At 41.3% G+C, this 20,601-nt stretch overlaps 1 protein-coding gene across 5 annotated transcripts in view; it reads right to left on the reverse strand.

The window, feature by feature from the left end:
* Positions 1-1,179: 1,179 nt before the first annotated feature.
* Positions 1,180-20,601, reverse strand: part of GK (glycerol kinase) — a 40,705-nt gene continuing 21,283 nt past the window's right edge. For 2 of the 5 annotated variants that reach the window (XM_054005925.1, XM_054005926.1), the window contains 7 exons: positions 19,678-19,774; positions 17,526-17,610; positions 15,751-15,871; positions 13,397-13,540; positions 10,347-10,427; positions 8,047-8,133; positions 1,180-3,962 (listed from right to left, as the gene is read on the reverse strand). In XM_054005925.1, the coding sequence (XP_053861900.1) occupies positions 3,949-3,962; positions 8,047-8,133; positions 10,347-10,427; positions 13,397-13,540; positions 15,751-15,871; positions 17,526-17,610; positions 19,678-19,774 (629 nt within the window). In that variant the 3' untranslated portion in view covers positions 1,180-3,948. The other 3 variants (XM_054005930.1, XM_054005927.1, XM_054005929.1) reach the window with 3 other exon arrangements.

Below are 20,601 nucleotides of genomic sequence, written 5' to 3' on the forward strand. Positions count from 1 at the left end.
CTTCCTTTCAGAACAAATCAGTACAGTAGGCATATTTATTTTTATATCAAGTTCGATTTTGTGCTAGCATCACTATTTTTAGGTTTTGATATACTAGTGATTTGGGTATTTCCTAATGACAGCTCTCTGGAGCACAGCTGGAATCTTGGCTGTTAAGAAGAGGCCACTGAGGCGTTTGATACCTGCAGAGGAATGGAAAACAGCTTGATATCGTGGAGTAAGCATATCTGCTGGAAGTTTCTGCTAAAATTATCAGCAGTGAAGTAGTCGTTCATTTTTGTTAAGTTTGAAACCTAAAGACAATTCATCCATTTTGATGCAGAACAGAGCCAATGTTCTACAAACTCACAGCCATAAGGGCTTTTTTAAATTTTTTAATTGAATGGAAGTTGGTATTCTAGGCACAATTATGTGTGAAAGATGGATTTCGCAGCAAGTCCCAGACATGGATTTGTGATATAGATGGGGGTCTGAATGTAATGGCAAGAGCCTTGCACGCACCCCTTATACACCAGTTACTACTCAGACCCATAACCAGACACATGACAGCAATTTACACTGAAGAAAAGTATGTGGTAGCCATATACCCATAGTGTGCCTTTGGAGACAATGTACACTCAGAGAATAAGAATCACCATACATAGGTAACCTCTCTCTCTATTTAAGACAGCTAGATTTTAGCACCATGCAGCTGCACCCACTTACTGATCTACTCTTCGACAATACCCTCAAACCATAGTCCTTTCATGGTTTTACTGGTCCGCCCATGCCTCTCCCTCTCCTCCCCCCACGCCACGGCTCCTCAACGTACAATAGTCTTATTTCCTTCAACAACCCAGAAACAGAAAATTATCAAAGCACTTTCAAATCTGATCCTTACAACTGAAAATGCCACCGATCAGCCCAAGTGAAAGTAAGCAGCAAAACCAATTAACCGAACTTTGGAAAATAAGATTTTATCCAGAGCTGAATAAATGGGGGGTGATTTAGACAGGAATAATACACTGTACATATGGTATACTGCATGTTAAGTTTTCATTCACATTTTCCTCTGCAAATGCATATCTGCAGCAAGAACTGAGAAATTTTTAAGCCAATTTATTCATGGTATTTCAATGTCAATGGGTTTCTCAAGTAAGAATTTATAAATCTGGCAACTTATGGAAAAAAAGAGTCAACTTCTATTCACACAATTTATTTGAAGAGGTTTTCAAGTTATTTACAGTTAATATAAGCTATTTTGGTAGAAAATTACAATGGTGTTGAAGTAATAGTTTTTAAAAAAATATCTGCAACAGTAATTTGAATCTCACAAAAAATAAGTTAGTCATTTACTCACAAATTGCAATTGGAACAGCATCATCTCACAACAGGTTTGATATGTCAGAAAAACAGCAGAATCAATACTGTACGCAAAAGACAGATACACCAGTGTAAAAGGCAACACAATGAAATTAATGATTTCAGGTTCATTACTTATTACAGGTTTCCCCGTTTCAGCATTAATCTGGAGAAAATAACCACTTGGGAAGTAATTTTGGCAAATAACTATCCAGAAACCCCATTTTCTAGGGTATGCACCACCCTTAATTGGTGTCCTCCTCCAAGGGCGATTAGCACTACATTGGTTCCTGGTGTTTGTCTGGCCCACACTGGGGGTTAGCTCAACATTGCTGCATTGCTCAGGGATGTGAAAAACTCACCTCCCAAAAGTGATGTAGCCACGCTGACCTAACCCCCTGTGTAGATGCAGCTAGGTCAACAAAAGCATGCTTCCATCAACCAAGATACCATCGTCTGGCGAGGTGCTGTTCCTATACCAATGGAAAAACTTCTTTGGAGCAGGCTGCAGCCACAGTACAGAATTAAGCTGGCATAACTACACCGTAGCTATGCCAATGTAGTCCCTGTAGTATAGATGTGAGGTTGTAGAGAGTAAGTGACGAAGTGAATGAAGTTTGAGAATTGTGTAAAGTTGAGGAGCTTTGTTGTTTTACCATTATTTACGAATGACACTCCTTCAGTATACTTCTACAGATACATCTGAATACAAACTGAAAACCAGAAACCTTCATTGCTACACGTATTCAAAGACTAGGTATTTACAGAAGTTAGTGTGGACAAAGTACATTCAAATGACATAAGGACTGAGTGAATAGATTATGGGTATGAAGGGAGGTTATATATTTCCACCAATGCATCAGACTCCCATGAATATCAATCAGTTATACAAGCACCAATGGGAAAATATATTCCTCAGTGAACATTTAAAAAGCAGAAGTTTTCAGACTTCATTGCACTTGATAATAAAAAGGCAGTTTATATTAAATACATGTTCAGACCTGAACTTTTATGCAGCTCCAATACTTCATACTCTCTACTAGCTCCTCCTTTACAGTTTATGGAAGAAATAAAGCTTTATTAAAGAATGACTGCTTTTGCATAAAACAGACCAGGAGAGATCTATTGAACACAAAAGCACTCCCTTTAGCTCCTAGTGCACCTATAAGAAACATTCAAAAAAAATGACAGGAGAGTTCCCACATTGACCCTCCTCCTCAGTGTCACTGTAACGTTAGTATCATTTTGCCTATGCAGAAACATTTTCTCTGCCCTACCAAATAAACTTTTAAGTAATTTATGTTGCTACTGTCAGATTGTCACTATGCAAATAGGAAAAGAGAGAAGAACCTATAATCATTTTAGATGACTATCTGTTCAGATATACAGGGTCTAAACTTTTAAGTGGACTGAAAACAATTTCTAAATTTGTGGCTTAGACCTTAAGTGCCTAGTTATGGATACTCAAGTTTGTGTATCCCAAAGCTTTGGATTTGGGCTTGCAATCACCACAATTCAAGACACAAAACAAGCTCACTGTGAAGTAAAAACATGGTCATGCAAATTCAGAAGCAGCTTTTGGTCCCTAAGATACACTAAATGTGATCAAGAACAGAAAGTGATGAGGGAGAACAACTTATTTAGAGTGCATCCTGTTTTGTAAACAGCAATAGCTGCATCTTTCTAAAGTTTTGTGCATCATGTAGTATCCTAAACTGGGATGAGAAAAGACCAAATGCAGCACTGGACAACAAGGGTCAATACATCCCTTTAACTGTAAGGGCTACTGGCTGTTAAGGACTACGAGGCTCCCTTGTGGACAGTGTGCCTGTGTAAAATCTGGCTTTTAAAACAATGCAAACATACAAAAATGGCCTTTACAAAAAAAAAAAAAAAAAAAAGTTGATTTTGCTTACTCCCTCCCAAGAGAGACAGGTAGGATGTAGTGTCTTAAATAGTTCTTATCAATGATCATCCCATGAATTTATGCAAGAGAAAATAAAACAAACCTCATTTAATGTTTTGATGAATATTTAAGAAGAATCTGCAGACATTACCACCAGATATTAAAGTGTCCGGTATGGATTATACACTGAGTTAGTGTTAAAAAAACAAAAAACAACCCCCCACACCAAAAACTATACCAATAGAGATGTTTCAATCCAATGGCCACTGAACAAAAAATGCTTTTAGAAACCATAGAAATATAACTACGGTAATAGTTACAGCAGCTGGGAAATAATTGTACTGTTCTATAACTTATTATAGTGCATTATAATAAAGTACCAACAATTAGAAAGGCTACAACTTCTATTTATGGCACGTCCTCAAACAAAGTTAGGACCTATGGACCTTGAAAGGCTACTTAAAGGAGGGGATCAGGTAGGAGAAAAGAAGGGCATATTTGTGTGTATGGGGGGGGAAGGGTGGGAACCTTATTTCAGGTTAGAAATCCATCGTCTTGGATTTCCCTCTAGGTCAGACAACAGATAGGATTATAAATTAACTAATCATACAAACAGTGCCATCATATTGGGAGATGACTGGATTCTTCTCTCTTCGTACATAAACCAAACAGGCTGTATTCCGGTAATCCATTAAGTAGCCTCATTTGTCAATTCCTTAAACAGAAAAGATTATGCATCAGAAGTACAGAATGTACCATAAAACATATCTTTATAACATGGAATCATTCAGTTATGCTATAAAAGGAATATGCCATAATTTTTACTAGCTCTTAGCCAATTTACAAAAATGAGGCTATAACTAGTTGTTTCACATGGCAAATACATACAGTGGAGTCGCATCTTACGTGGGGGTTAGGTTCTAAAGTCAACGCGTAAGGCGAAAATCACGTATAATCAAAATTACCCTTGAAAATCCCTTAAATCGCCCATAAAGTACAGTATACTCAGAGGTGAAAGTAAGCCGGTACGCGATGCTAGACTGGACCGGCTTCCCCAGGTTGGCGATTTAAAGGACCCGGGGCTCCCTGCAGTGGCTGGAGCCCTGGGCCTTTTAAATCGCCTCCTGAATCCTGCTGCCAGACCCCTGGGGTAGAGGCTGCAGGGCTCCGGCGGTGATTTAAAGGGCCTGGGGCTCGGGCCACTGTGAGGAGCCCAGCCTTTTAAAGTGCCGCCCAAGCCCTCCTGCCACTACCCCGGGGCTGTGGCAGCCAGGCTCAGGCAGCACTTTAAAGGGCCTGGGGCTCCCCACAGCCAGAGCCCTGGACCCTTTAAAGCGCCGCCAGAGCCCAGCTGCCAGAGCCCCAGGGTAGCGGCGGCAGGGCTCCTGCAGTGATTTAAAGGGCCCGGGGCACCAGCTGCTGCAGGGAGGCCCGGGCCCTTTAAATCGCCAGCCGGTACGCCATACCGAACTGTACGGGTTTACTTTCACCTCTGACAGTATCTTTAAACACTAGAACCACACTCAGCACGGCGAGATGCTCACACTATGAGGCGCACCTGGGAACTGAGACGGATTGAGGGAACAGCAGATTCACGTCTCATCTCACGCTCACTCTGGGGCATATGCTCATTAAGTGGAATGGTGGGTGGAATCATTATTTTTCTCTCTTTTTTTTTTTTTGTCGAGCGCGTATAGTTGAATTCGCGTAAGTTAAATGTGCGTATGATGCGACTCCACTGTACTGTTGTAACTCACTATGCCCCAGAGCTTGGGCTGCGTCTCTTGTGTGGTGGAGGAGAGGAGACAACAAACAAGATGGGTAAAAGCGTTTAACACCACATGGAGGGGATGACATGGGATGCTCTTGAAATGGGGATCAGTTTTTCCACAGTTAAAATCCTAATTTAGCCAATTTGCACAGATTTTTCTGCATTTCGTGGTGGGTGCTGTAATGCCCATCTGTACTAGTTTGCAATTTCATAGCCATCTCTGTGGTTGAATGCAGTAGCCGCCAGAAGACCCAGCAATTTAAGAGACAAAAGGTGAGGAAGAATGTCTCATCCATGCGCAATAGCACGGGAATTTAGGTAGGCAAAATTATATGACATGTTTTGGAACATGGCCTCATCAGCAGGGCTGATGCCGCCTTTTGGGATCTTAACTAGATGCAGCCAACCCCTCTGTTTTATACCATCTTTCAGAGGAAGCAACTTGGACAGCACAATGCACCATGCAGAGACCTTCCTTCAGTTCCAACTCTAAGGAAAGAATGCCAATTTTCGCCAAAATAAGAAAATCACTACAAGAAATAATTAGTGCAACTTCAAATAACACCCAAGGTTTTATTTTATATTTGGTTAGAGATCTCACATCAAGTGAGAAGTCAAACAGCTAAGCTTAAAAAATAAATCTAATGAGATCGCAGCACCAGGACTCAGCATACTGCATAAGTTACAATGAAAACACTGTTTATTAGATGCACCATTAGTCTTTTTTACCCTGGAGCAAAAGGTCATACTCTGAGGTCTTTAAGTGTTAATAATTAAGTGAATCCTGTCTGATTTCTGGTACAGTGAAATGCAGTGATGAAGTTACTAAGTTAAGGACAATTTACAATTTGGCAGCTTCTGTATAAATGGCCTTGCTGCACTAGTGCTCCAGATACTGTACTAGCAAGGAGAGAGATTCTTTTCCCCAGTAGTAGCTCTAGCATCACAAGGTTGCCCAGAAGGCACATGATTAACAACTGTGTTGTTGCCTGGTGCTGATTCACTGCATACAAGACAGGAAATTTAACCCGCTGTTAAATTAAGTAAATTATCTTCTAATTGACACTGCAGCTCCAATGCAGTCATCAAGCCTCAAATGAGTCAGTGGGGTTACACTGCTGTAAATAAGAAAGAATATGACCAAATGTGACTGTTTTAAGAGGGAAGTCCCTTATAATTAAAGGGATTTTTTCCTTTTGAGTTTGTTAACCAGTTTCGATTTTATATTTTTTCCCCTGAAGCCTACCGTATAAATAATACATTAAAAGCCCATCTGTGCATGCTTGCCTTAATTTCTTTTCAAAACCTTAGCTATATTTTTAAGTTTGTCTTTAGTTAGTGAACCCTCACCTCATGATAACTTGAAAACAAGAGGAGGAACATGATCTGAAGGTCAGAGTGATTCAGAGATTCTGTTTTCCCAGGCCTTTATTCCTGCAGGTGTCATGTGAGAGCTGACCAGACTTAGTTTTAGTGGGTGGGGAGGAATTAAGACTGACATTGGTTCCAAGCATGAGAGTTTAGATATGCACTTAGATTACTGCAGAAAGCATTTTTAAACAAATAAACCCAACATTTTGAAAAATAATAATCATAACAAACAGAAGTGGGCAAAGTATTAACTTGCTTTCTAATGTCAAATTTCATATTGTTGCAGGTGTCCCACGTGTGGTCAGGAATCAGTACTGCAATTAAAACTGAAGAGTTTTCTCATTAAGCTTGTTAAAAATTTACCTATTTGTATAAATTTGTTTTTATAAAGTACTGACTTGTAACTGGGTTTTCCAGCCAGGGCCCTCCTTCGAGTGCTGCACTATCCACTTAAGCGGTAGCTCATCAACCTCACTTTCAGATATGTTCCAGAGTTAGTAAATCAAAGGCAAGTCTCTGAATTTGATTTTTACCATAAAACTTTCTGACAAGTGCAGGCCACACACAGTCTTTAAAGACCACAGGAAAAAAAAGTAGCATTGAACAGTATGAGCAACAGACTGAATTGAAACAAATTATTTTCAGATCATTAGAAAAGTGTTCCAGAGTCATTAAGGGTTTGGGTGAGTGTTTCAGAAACACTGTTTCAGAAATTTATGGCCACCGTGCTGTTAAGTTATCTGCTTCAGGCTGACAACTTGCCTTTTGTATTTTTTTTAAAAATAAAGCTCAAAATAAGCCACGTGGGTCTCTATATTGTAAGAATGCAAAATAATGTATATAAATAAGACATTTGTGTTTCTGCTATTCAAATAAACTATTTTTAAACTTTGCTGATCTACAGTTAACTTCCTTTTAAACAAAAGATCAACTGTGACTGAAAATAAATATTTACCGCATATGCACACAATTCTTCCCATTTAAAAAAATTTTTTTTTTTTTTTTTTAAATGCATAGGCCTACTAGGCTCTCTTCTCTTTATACACACGGACAAGTCTAGTTAGTTATCTTGGAGGATGCAAAGTGTATATGAGCAAAATTATGAAGCTGATTAGTTTGCTAAGTCTGTACAAATAGACCAATAGTTCCAAGTGGATCAGAACAGAAAACATATTCAATTTGTTTGAACTCCTATATCTCTTGCAAGGAGAGCTGAAAATACATTTGCCTTTTATGACTTTAAGCAAGGCCCTCAATGTAGTTTAAATGAAAAGAAGAACAGGATACAGGCTAAAACGCTTATTTTAACTCTCAGTTACGCCATGCTACTGCAGAGAATATGATCCTCTGTCAGTGTGCTTCAAAGGGTACATCTTGTATACGAGATGTACAAATCAAATAAAAAAAAGCACCATGGACTATACAGTCCAAGTTTTTATGAAGAATTCTGCATAAAAACTTACAGCACAATGGGATGAGTTCCAGCATTCACCTGACTTTTCTTACTAACTATAGTCTTAATTCCCACCCTTAACTTTTCTTTGTGTGCATGAGCAACAAAGAGCACTGAAAATTTTCTTGTTGAGAACAAAAGGAAGATAAATACATTTAAACTAGTGTAGAGACCTTGTAGAATTATCTAGTTCAAATAACTAACCTGAGATGTACTTTGCTCCGATTAACATTATCATGCTACTCACTATATAAAAACCCAAAGGCAGACTAGAGAAGATACTAGAGTCACCTGATGTCATCCAGTAGAAGGAGTTTCCAGTCAAGCAAATCAAAAGAGAAATATATATAAATTGCAATATTTGTGTTAAGAATCTCATGAACAGCAAAAAAGTTACAAAAGAGTAGTAACATCTGCAAAAATGTTATTAAAAGTGTTACATGCACACCATATAGAGATAAGCCCAAGCCATATACATTTGAATCTGGATCCAGAATCCTCTAGCTTTCAAAGTTATTAGGTAGAGCCCATCTCTAATATTATTCAGCATAAAGCAACAAGCAGAAAGCAAGTGCAACAATTCCAAAACGAGAGTGAAGGCAAATACCAAAGATTCTCCCAGTGGTAACCTGAGATGACTGTAAGCAGATTTTGGTAAATAGTTATATTCTGCTTATCACTTCAGGTGAAAAGGGAATTAAGCATATTTTTTGAGGGCTGGCAGAATTTTCAATTCTGTTAATGGGGAAACATCCTGTATACACACTTCATTCTCTGGCTGCTGGAGATTTTAGGGTACATAATATTAGAGTTTGTCCCACGTAAGGCATCCCAGACACAACTGATAGTTTACTGAAAAAGAACTTTTATCATTTGTATTAAGATTATGTATTTGCTCTTCTAGGGATTCCAGATAAATTTGTTTTTTGCGCTTGTGACATTCAACGAAGTATGTTTACCTAGTCCAATCCTTTTTTAAAAAATGACAATGAACTGAGTGTTTAAATGTACATTGAATTAATAAGATGTCCAATTATTATGCATTTAAACTGTCCCCAGGAGCAAGGTAATTCCGTCTACTTGCTGCAGCTTCCCTCTTTCAAAATGCTTCACTCACAAGCTCTTCATTTTCTCTTGAATTTGGTTCTTAAATCCAGTTTTTATAACAGTGCAAGATAGTATTTTTTGTGTGCTCTAGAGAAATGCATATAGCATTGTGTGCTTTAAATCTCTCTCCTTCCCCAAATAAATTTATTATAATCCTAATTTGAATAGTCTAACTCAAACATGGTCAGAAATACTTTCACTGATCTTAGGCCAGTGCTACATTTACATTACTAACATGGGTTGAAAAATGTCTTTTGCATGGAGCTTGAGTTACAACTTCTCTTTCCCCCTCTGAGGACAGGTTGCCCTTTCATTGAGAGAGGGCAGCATGCTGCATGGACCATTTCTATTGCTCATTTAGCTCAGATCAAAATCAGGCTTATTTTATAGGCCTGAATCTAGACTATTCTTAATTAGTGGATGATTACACTCCAAATCTGGCAACAGCAGTGGGACAGACAGCTTTTGTTTAAATTGAACTTGCTAATACCACATAGTATGAAATGATATGCTACTTTAAAATGTAGCTATTGTTTAGTTGTTCAGAAAGTTGTTGCTTTCTCTGTATGGGGCATATAGTAAGTCCCATGTTATTTTTACTTCATAAAAATTAGTACATGGATTCTCAACCTGTGGGTCACAATTCAGGTTTCAAGGAGTTGTGACCACCTTCCTCTCACACCTACCCCCCCCCCCTTTTTTTTTTTAAACAGGGACAGGAGGGTCCTAAAACATTTTCCTTTTGTAGCATGGGGTCATGTTATGGAAGTGTTTGAGAACCACTGTATTAACTCATAGCTGTCCCAGCTTTATACTGTGTTTGCACTCTTAATGCAGACATCTTTACTGATGTAGTTCAGAGAAAGCTACAGTCTGCTCTTGGTTTATATCCCCAAGATTTTAATATCTTTGCATTGACTCAAACATTACAAGTAAATCTCATTAATAATTACATAGCAAAATGCACTTACTTCCTGTTTGATTTGTTTTACATCTATAGCCCTTTTATTGCAAAGAATATCTTTTTCAATTAAGCTAAAGGATCTGATAATGCCAACAAGGAAATAGGCCATTATCCTTTCAACTGTACAGTTTATTTTTTAAAAGGAATAATGAATCCTTAAGTTAAATAGCTTGTTTTTACATGATTTCAGAGCTCCAGCGATAAAGATTTTTAAATGTTAAATGCTGTTTTCTTAGAAGCAGAGCTAGACAGTTCTAAAATTTAATAAAGCGCTAAAATTTAATAAAAAGCAATTTTTAAAAAACAAGAAGTAAGGATTTTTTTTCTGTCTTTTACAGGAGAAAAATACGTTTCTGTAATATAGGAGGCTATTGAGGTTTTGAAGGACATTCAACTTGCGCTAGTCACTGAAGTATGAAATATAATGGTTTACCATTTGCCTGAGGTTCGGATATCTCCCAACCCATTGATTTCATTACAGCTTTCTTCCACCTGGCATAGCGATATTCACTTTCTGGAATCACAAAGAGGAATTAATGTACTTTCACTTTAGTTTTTCCACATATTAAATTCATCATTAAACCTTTGTCCTGCAAAGATTTCCCAAAGCATACACAGCAGTTACTTAAGAACTCATCCCCATTACAACAGAATGTCTGAAGTGATAAAAAAACAAAAAAAAACAAACAAAAAGTAATGCACGAGCAACTAGCAATTTATCAATTCTTCACAACTCCAAACATTTACAGAGTAAGGATTACATACTCTATTCTCTACTGCACTTCACTTAGAATCATGGAAATGTAGGACTGGAAGGGACCTCAGTAGGTTATCTACCCCAGTCCCCTGCACTGCGGCAGGACTAAGTATTAGACCATCCCTAACAGGTGTTTGTCTAGCCTGCTCTTAAAAATCTCCAATGACCAAGATTCCACAACCTCCCTAAGTAATTTGTTCCAGCACTTAACAACCCTGACAGAAAGCTTTTCCTAATGTCCAACCTAAACCTCCCTTGCTGCAATTTAAGACCATTGCTTCTTGTCCTAACATCAGTGGTTAAGGAGAACAATTTATAACAACCTTGTACGTACTTGAAGACTGTTATGTCCCTCCTCCCCCCTGCCCCAGTCTTCTCTTCTACAGACTAAACACATTCATTTTTTTCATTTCAATCTGTCCTCATAGACCATGTTTTTTAGACCTTTAAGCATTTGTTGCTCTCCTCCCTCTTGATTTTCTCTAATTTGTCCACATCTTTCCCAAGTGTGGTGCCCAGACCTGGAGGCCTTACTCTGGGCTAATACATCCCAGAATGATGTTGGCTTTTTTTTTTTTTGATACAGTATAACTTTGTAGACTTATATTTAGTTTATTATCCACTAAACCCCAGATCATTTTCTGCTGAACTCATTCCTAGGCAATTATTTGCTGTCATTCTGACTCAACTACGACTCAATACAGGTGAAACTAAATATGCTGGGATATGGGCAGTGGAGAATCAGGCTTTAAAACTCAACTTTTCCCCTACAAATTCACTAGGTAGATTTGTAAGTAATAATTCAAATTGAAGCAGTAGTACAGTTTCAAATCCCTTGAAGTTAATATACCAGGAGAGGGAATTGATAGAAATGTATTGCTGTTAAAAACACCCAGACAGAAAGGTTGTGCAAAGAGCATATGCAATCAAATATTAAAAACCTCTACTAAAAAGGGAGAAATGCTTGAGTCTTGCATATGTATTAATTATAATGCCAAGTTTCTGTCTCCAGAAGTATCTAAGAACAGATGCAAGATAACACATTAGTTAGAAAAGTGAGCTAATTTTAAACATAATGACCTGCTCTACATAGACAGCCCTAAAATTATAAAAAGTTGGCCCCGTCTGAAGCCTTGAAATCTGGCAACTGTGTGGAATCTTTAGGGGCCACTAGCATCCTCTACCAACAATTTTCAACAGTGTGGAATCAGAGGAGGAAGTGGGATGTTAACAGTTTTTGATTGGTTGAAACCAAAAGCCTCCAAATCAAGCCACACTAAATGACAAGCTCCTATATAAAGAGCTATGGCATGAAGTCATTTTTGCCTGCTCCGTCATTATTATCCAACTATTGGCAAAGCAAGCAGATGGAACCCACACCTCCCTCCTAAAAAGCCAGAGCATCAAGCACTGCAGACCTGTCACCACAGTCTGAGAACTCGTACTGCTAATTTAGGGTTACCATATTTCAACAATCAAAAAAGAGGACGGGAGGAGCCCCGCCCTAGCCCCGCCCCTGTCCTAGCCCCACCCCCGTCCTGTCCTAGCCCCGCCCCTGCCCCTTCCACTCCCTCCCACTTCCTGCCCCCTCAGAACCCCAACCCTCCCCCCCACTCCTTGTCCCCTGACTGCCCCCCAGGACTCCACCCCCTCCCTAAGCCTCCCTGCCTCTTGTCCCCTGACTGCCTCCTCCTGAGACCTTCCCCACATCCTAACTGGCCCCCTAGGACCCTACCCCCCTACCTGTCCCCTGACTGCCCCAACCCTTATCCACACCCCCACCCCCTGACAGCCCCCCCCAGAACTCCTGACCCATCTAAACCCCTCTGCTCCCTGTCCCCTGACTGCCCCCTCCTGGGACCCCTGCTCCTAACTGCCCTCCAGAACCCCACCCCCTACCTAAGCCTCCCTGTTCCTTGTCCCCTAACTGCCCCCTCCTGAGACCCCCCCCACCTGTACCCTGACTGCCCAAAACCTTACACCCCCAACCCCCAGACAGCCCCCCCCAGAACTCCCAAACACCCCCCCCGCTCCTTGTCCCCTGACTGCCCCCTCCTGAGACCCCCCCCACCTGTACCCTGACTACCCAAAACCTTACACCCCCAACCCCCAGACAGCCCCCCCCCCCAACTCCCTGACCCATTCAACCCTCCCCCTGCTCCCTGTCTCGACTACCCTCCCCCCTCCGAACCTCCCTGCCGCTTCTCTGGCCCCTGGCCCCCTTACTGTGCTGCAGAGCAGCGCACTTGGCAGTGGGGGAGGGGAGCAGGCTCGGAGCTCCAGACGAACAGCCGGCAATCTGTGAGTGCAGGGAGGGGGGGGGGAGGGAGGGAGGGAGAGGAGGGGAGTGGTGTCAAGTTTCAGGAGGGAGGAGGGGGAAGTGCAAGCAGGGCTCTGGCTCTGGCTTTTGGAGCACCGGCTGCTTTGTAAGCGCGCGCACGCTCTGCATGGGAGGGGGGAGGAGGGGAAGTCCGGACATTGACAAATTCCCCCCGGACGCTATTTTTAACCTGAAAAAGCCGGACATGTCCGGGGGAATCCAGACGAATGGTAACCCTAGCTAATTATCAATAACCATCTTTACGCTGCGGTGTTCAACGGCATCAAGAAATGACAGAGTTTGGTCAACCATTCAATTTAAATTTATATGTATGCGGACAGAAAGGGTTTGGGGGGAAGGAGGGTTTCAGATCATTTTAAAGTTCAAACTTCAAAATTTCTTTTACCCTCGGGATTGATCTGTGGTTCAAATCGTTCCCATGTCACTGCTGTCAAATCCCCAGGATTCAGACTCCAAACTCCAACTCCTTCTGCTGCTCCAGCTGCCATTGCAGCTCCTAGTGCTGTTGTTTCAGGCATTGATGGCTTCACTAAAGTGAAACAAAGGAACACAAACCATTTTTCTTTATGGGTCAAAGCGCATAGACAAAGAGTTCTAACCGGGCTATTATACACCTAGCTTCCCTAAAGTTTAAAGTTTGCAAACCTCCCTTTAACACAGTTGTCATGGTTCCTGGTCTAATATGTCTGACCTCTTTGGAGCACACACCCCTCAAGCTTCTAGGCTTCTCACTCTCAGAGTGGGCCTCGGGCTGTGGTTCCCAGATGCTAACCACTATTACCTCAACAAGGACGACTTATGTTCAGTCCTGCAGTTCTGTGCCCTCAGTCAGTGACTTATGGTTATCACAGTGACCATATAATAGCCTTCTTAAAGCTAAGTATTATTTATTTAGAACAAAAACATTTCAGAGAAAATGTATTAAAAATAATAGACAAACTATACACTCACATCTAGCTAAACAGGTGTCTCTCCATCTTCCACAAGGGGAAGGGAAGCAGGAGGGAGAAACTTCTCCCTCCTGTCTCCTGAGGGGAGACACTTCTCCCCTCAGTCTTTCTGATCACTTCCCTTCTCAGAGAACACATCGCTTTAATTCTTTACAACCCTTTGATTTGTTAACTCTCAGCAATGGCAAAAAACAAGGCTGGCAACTTCAATGGAGACAGAATATAGGATTCTCAAAGTTATGAAATGTGTGCCAGGGCTTTCTTACCGGGGAGCCATTGTGTTGCCTTCCTGCTTGTTTTTCCAGCAGCACATATTAAGCTAGCTCAATACACTGACACAGAAAATTCTATTAACTCAATACAACTATACGGAAACTACCCTGGCCAGGTCAGATACCACATTAATAAATTACATATCAGTATTCACAGCAGCTCCACATCTGTCACAACAGTATGACAATAAGGGTTTGGGAAAGGGATTCTATTCTCACTGTTGCTGAAGTTCTGCATTCCTACAAAGTTTTCTGGTGTAACACTGCAAGAGACTTTAAACAGCAACTCACTTAGAGCAATGGCACTCAGTCTCAAGAGCTGAAGAGCCTTTTCACCATACAATGGCTTTGCAGGCACAGCTTGATGCCCTTTACTATAATCACGTTGCGCTGCTGTTGTATCAATACCTTTGGTCTCTGAAACTTCATTTGCTGAAGAAGTGGCTCTTTATTCCCCTCAGCCTGCCTCTTCCGAGGGAGGCATCTTATCTAGGTTTCTACACTACATTCACCACGTTAATACATAGTTTAGGGATTTTCCATTTGCTTCTCTTCCCTCTCAACCCTCCTCTTCATAGCCAATGTGGGAGATACCACTTCCTTCCCACATCATTAGGTGCAGAAGACAGTGACTTTTCTCCCCCCATCTTTCCACACTCTACACCAGGGATCAGCAACCTTTGGCATGCGGCCCACTAGGGTAAGCACCCTGGCGGGCTGGGCTGTTTGTTTACCTGCCGTGTCTGCAGGTTCGGCTGGTCGCAGTTTGCTGTCCCAGGCCAATGGGGGCTGTGGGAAGCGGCGCAGGCTGAGGGATGTGCTAGCCGCCGCTTCCCGCAGCCCCCATTGGCCTGGAGCGGCGAACAGTGGCCAGCAGGAGCTGCGATCGGCCAAACCTGCAGACATGGCAGGTAAACAAACCGGCCCGCCCCGCCAGGGTGCTTACCCTAGCGGGCCGCGGGCCAAAGGTTGCCGATCCCGGTTCTACACTGTGTCATGGAACTTCCTTCTACTTAAGCCACATGGAAGAGCTGGGAGGGCAGAATGGGGAGGGGGGGAAAGAGTACAACTCCTAGCAGCTGCCACCCTACTGGCGATTTTGTTTAGGGCTCCCCCATATGTATGATGCAGCTGGGGTGCAGTCTTGTGAATTGGCCTCTACATCAGACTCCAATGACCTACATGTGGGTTTAGAATCTGAACTCGGATGAGAAACCTTGCCTAAGCAGTACCTGCATTAGATCTTAGACCTCTACTATGGTGCTGTAATCTTCAGTAACAGAAGTCAGAAAGAGCCAAGCACCTCTAGAATACTACAATCCTTACTGGGCCTCAGACACTCCCCTCCCACAAACTATATAAAAAGCTATACAGGGCTTTTATTTAAATCCCCACCTCACCCCGAACAGTGATGGGAAGACAGCAGCAAAAAAGCTAATACCCACATTTGAGGTTTGTTCAGCTTTTAAGACCCTTATTTTGCTTTTAAGAAGTCTAAACAGTCAGTTTGCACTTACCTACTTGAATACAGAGAATATCTGCTTGAAGCTGCATGAGAATCTTGTTGTTGGTCATTCCTCCATCTACTTGTAACTCACTCAGTGGTATCCCACAGTCCTTGTTCATAGCATCCAAAATCTGAAAGAAGAGCACTACATATTATACAGTTTACTGTGCAGAAACACAAGATCCTCTTTCAACAAAAAGAAAGATTGTTGAAGAGTTCCAGACTGAGAACATCCTACTGTTGTTGCTTGTTGAAGAGTTCTAGACTGAGAACATTCCTCTGAAGTTCTATTCCTCCACAAAACAGAAAGCAGGCAGACACAATACTGGTTTGCTCCCACATTACTCAAACATATTCCAATATACTCTTAAAATGTGTGTGTATGGGAAAGGTGTTATATTCTTATTACTACTAGACATATAGAGAGTCTACAACCATGCTTAAAAGGCTCATATACATAGGACCTGAATAAAAATAGATCTAACCTCTAGAGGTGAGAAGATGGCTTCATCTTCACACAAAGTTGACCCCGGAGACTCAGACTACCAAATGGAGACCTTTGACTGCCTAGACAGGTTGTTTAGAGGTCTTCAACAGTTCCTTGGGCAAGGAAGAGGAACTGAGGTGAAAGAGGGTCATAAGGATTTACTGATGGCAGTTCATAAAAAGAATGAACTTGGAATGCTGTGATTTATTGTAGGGGGTAAAATACCTCCAACTTCAACTGGAATTAAAGCACAGAAAAATGTTCTGATTCTTTTTGTGAAAAAGCAAAATAGGGAGAGGGGAAGAGTATTTCTGTGACAAGTTTACCTGCATTTTGTGCGAGCCTTCAAGCAGAAAGAAAATAAAATGAGGAGATTCAATTTACTATTTTAGCAGTCAGACACCCAACGAGGGGCTCATATATTGTTGTGATGAGGGCCAAATAAGCACCAGAGAGAGACAAGACTACTTAAAACAATCACAAAGTCAATAGTAAGATTCACTCCTGACAGCATGAGCAGGGACACCAAGCTGCTTGCAACTCCACTCACTGCTCTCTTATCTCAGGGGGCTCAGTGTGCCAGCTAGCCCAACCTCAAAAGCAGGTGGAACCAGGCCAACCAGTAGACATACTGATTCCAACCTCTCTTAGGGGGCCTACATCACTGAAGCTTTATGAATCCTGAGGTAAAATTCTAGCTGCCTTTCCCCAGTAATATTCCTCATCCACCAGTGATTACAGCCGGCCTGTAACCGCAGAAGTTGCAAATTGCAGTCCCCTGTAACGCGCGCGCGCGCGCATTTTATCAGTATAAAGATACATGCGAGGTTCAGGATTTTTGGTATAGCGCTCAGCACAATGGGGCCCAAATTAGCACCAGACACTATCATAACAAGTATTTAATACTACAAGGTGAAATACTTACAGAAGAGAACAAGTCTAGAGGTGGAATATGCACTATGGTCCAGATTTGTAAAGCTATCGAAGCATTGCTGTGCTCAATATTGCAACACCTACCTGATTTAACAGCCTAAATCTCACTGACTGTCAATGGGATTTAGATTCTTAAATGCCTAAATCATTTTTTGAAAATGAGATTTAGGCTCGTAAATCAGATAGGTGTTGCAACACTGAGCACAGCAATGCCTCGATACCTTTACAAATCTGGGGCTACTAAACTTAACTGGATCTTTTCATCAGTTTGTAGGAGAAATTTTTAAATACCACAAGTCATTATTGTTCATAGTCAAACTCAAAAACAAGAAAACCCCAGAAGTTAGGAACAAGTTTGCCTTTACCTCTCGTGTTTGAAAGCAGACAGCCTCTAATGCAGCGAAGGCAATGTGGTTTTTATTTGTAAACTGAGTAAGGCCACAGATAATACTGTTAAGACAAAACAGATAATAAGCGACTAGGATCACTAATCTTGATCAGATTATGTTTAAGTCTTACATCTGAGATTTTCAAGCACATTTGTATTGCACTGTGTACAGATACTGTGGTTTAAAGTTAGAGCACCTAAAAATAGAAAAAACCTCTTATGGTAATGTTTTAAAATCCCATTGAATATTCTCTCCTTGGATCTTAAGACTAAAAATTTCTGTTTTACATAGAGAACACGATTATCTTTATAACATGGACACTTTATTTCATTGCCTCACAGGGAAAAAACAAACCAACTAATATTACATTCTACTAATTTTTTCGCCCCCCAAAAAGATGAAGTGTGCAAACAGGGTGACCTCTCCAGGCAAACCATCTTACGTTTCAAAAGAACCTCTGATTTCCACCGTATACTATATATCTGTTCTTTCAGTTCTCACATAAGGGCTTCACTGGGGACAGGACTATGTTCTTGGTATGTTAAACTGGCATGTTACCCAGTCTGCTTTAAACAAGTAATAGTCAAGAGTTCTAACAAAAGGAGTTTTGGGTCTAAGTAATGTAGCATTTGCCCTTAGATAAATTGCATCAAGTTAAGGTACTTTGAATATGATAAGTCAACCTAATTTCTCCAAGAGTTCTGCATCTGAATGATGCATTAACATACAGTACACATAAACCCAGTTTGACACCATAAGGAGTACAAGCCAATTTTTTATGTGATTTTAGACATTCTCTTAGAATTGATTTTGGCATGGATCACAGCTAACAAACGTTAAACAATGGCCTGAAAAATTAGCATTGGTATTTTTATACAGAATTTTGTATTAATAAAAAAAATCTTAAACAGGTGGACAAGAGATTCAACAGGATTGCACAGGTGTGTCACTAAATGGGATGCCTATTTTAAAGTTTTAACAGGTGAGGCTACCCTACCCCCACTTTCTCCTCCATCCTTCTTTTTTTCCAAAGAAGGACGATAAAATTCTTAAGAGGTCATTTAATCTAAGAAAATTATTTCACAATTAAATAATGCTTGTGGTGCTCCCACATGTCCCACTGCCAAGGCCCATTGAGACTGGGGAAAGTCAGCAGCAGCAGAGCGCAAACGTAAGAGACTACTACTTGAAACAGCAGCTGGTTAAATCTGAAACAAGGATGGGGCATGGGAATACACTAGACAGAACCCAACAGGCTGGAAAGAGGGAAAGCTGGCCATGAGCATATGTCCTCCCCCAAAGAAACGATAGTTATGGGACCCACATTGAGAACCCTTCGCACCATGGGATAGTTAAAACTATCCGGAGGACGTGTGGGGAGCACTGATTAACTGAACTTGGACAGTTCTCAGCACCGAGTTCCCCACTTCCTACTGTTGTTGCTTGCTGGTTCCTAGTGACTCTTCTAGAGGAGAGGAAGTAGGCCATGTACTGTATGTGCAGAGGTATGTCCAAGGAGATGAAGTCACACAAGCTCTGCTTCCTCAACTCTTCCTGTGGCAGATTAAAAGCGCACCAGAAACCAGCAGGGAATATGGAAAGGAAAGCAGCAGAAAACGCAACCGTAAGGAAGGTTGAGATCTTCTTCAGCACTGCCCCCAAAACTCACCCATCACAATTTATTTCCGCCTCACTCTTCCTACCACAGACTGCCAGGCTCCTGAGGTAAGGTGGAGACTTTGGCTTCTCCCCTTCTCCCCTTGTCCACAGCCAGCTGCATCTCTCAAGGGTAGGTTTCTTCCCTGATTTCTCTACTGAGTTTGTCGTTTTGGGGAAGGATGCCGAACACAGAACTTCCTGCTCACGGGTGTATTGTAGATAGCTGTTTGGTTTGAGCAGCAGCCACCATCACTACTACCGGCTGTGTACCACAAGTAGCCCCTGCTCCAGGCCCCTTTTGGTGAGACAATAGGGGATGGTGCTCTCAGGGGACCCAAAAACAAATTCAAGAAAATTTATGTTTTGAAAGGTCCAGGATGGTTAGTGGTTCTGGTTGCCCTCTAGCAGCCACCTATGGATTTTTCATAATATAATTAGCCCTTCCTGCAAATACAATAGTTATCCTTACCCTCGTGCACTGGGTTCCCAGTAAGGTGCATATAATCCTGAGAATGCTGGGACAAAGTAGCAGCCATAAGAAGTTCCCACTTCTGCAGCAAGTTTTTCTAGCACACACACAAAAAGCCTTTAGTTTTCACAAATACAATATCTAAGGCTAAAGAAACGTTTGATTTGACCATCTGCTCCAGAGATTATTTAAGAGACAAAATGCTCAAACACACAACACATTTATGAAAACCGTTAACAAAATTAACTGCAGTTAGAAGATACCACATGGCTACTCTGATACCTAGATGGTTGTATTATTGTTATTCGGCCAGTTACAATGTTATTCAATGGAATTTGGGCACCGGACCCCACATAGGTCCTTGTGGAAAAAAAACAAATTGAAATTTGTTACCAGGAACACACCAAAAAATTGATATCACAGGACTAGGATCTATTTGCTTCTGAAAAGCAGGATGTTTCAGGGTCTGAGCAATGCCCGATTAGGTTATGTCTACACTAGAGCTGGAAGGTGTCTTTTCCAGCTTCAATACATATACTTGCACTAGTTTGATCAGAGCTAGCACACTAAAGATTAGTGCAATAAAGATTGGCAGGACAGGCTAGTCACCCCGAGTACAATCCCGTCTGAAATCCTAAGTATGTTCTCAGGGTGGCTAGCCTATCTGGCTGTCAGTGTAGGTAAGGCTACCTTGCTGTTTTTTAACACGCTAGCTCAAATCAAAGCTAGCATGGGTATGTCTATCTGAGCTAGAATTTACCCCTCCAACTCCTGTGTAGACATACCCTTAGATTTCAGTTATGAGGAGCCATTTTATTTCCCCCTTTGCAATTCTGGATATTTCATTTGGTTCTTGGAAGGGACAGTATATTTAAGAGTTGCACTTCTGAAAGTTTTACCTATCATCATTAAAGGTAGCACCTG

The sequence above is a fragment of the Malaclemys terrapin genome, chromosome 1 (assembly GCF_027887155.1).
Source record: "Malaclemys terrapin pileata isolate rMalTer1 chromosome 1, rMalTer1.hap1, whole genome shotgun sequence".
Classification (NCBI taxonomy): Eukaryota; Metazoa; Chordata; order Testudines; family Emydidae; genus Malaclemys; species Malaclemys terrapin.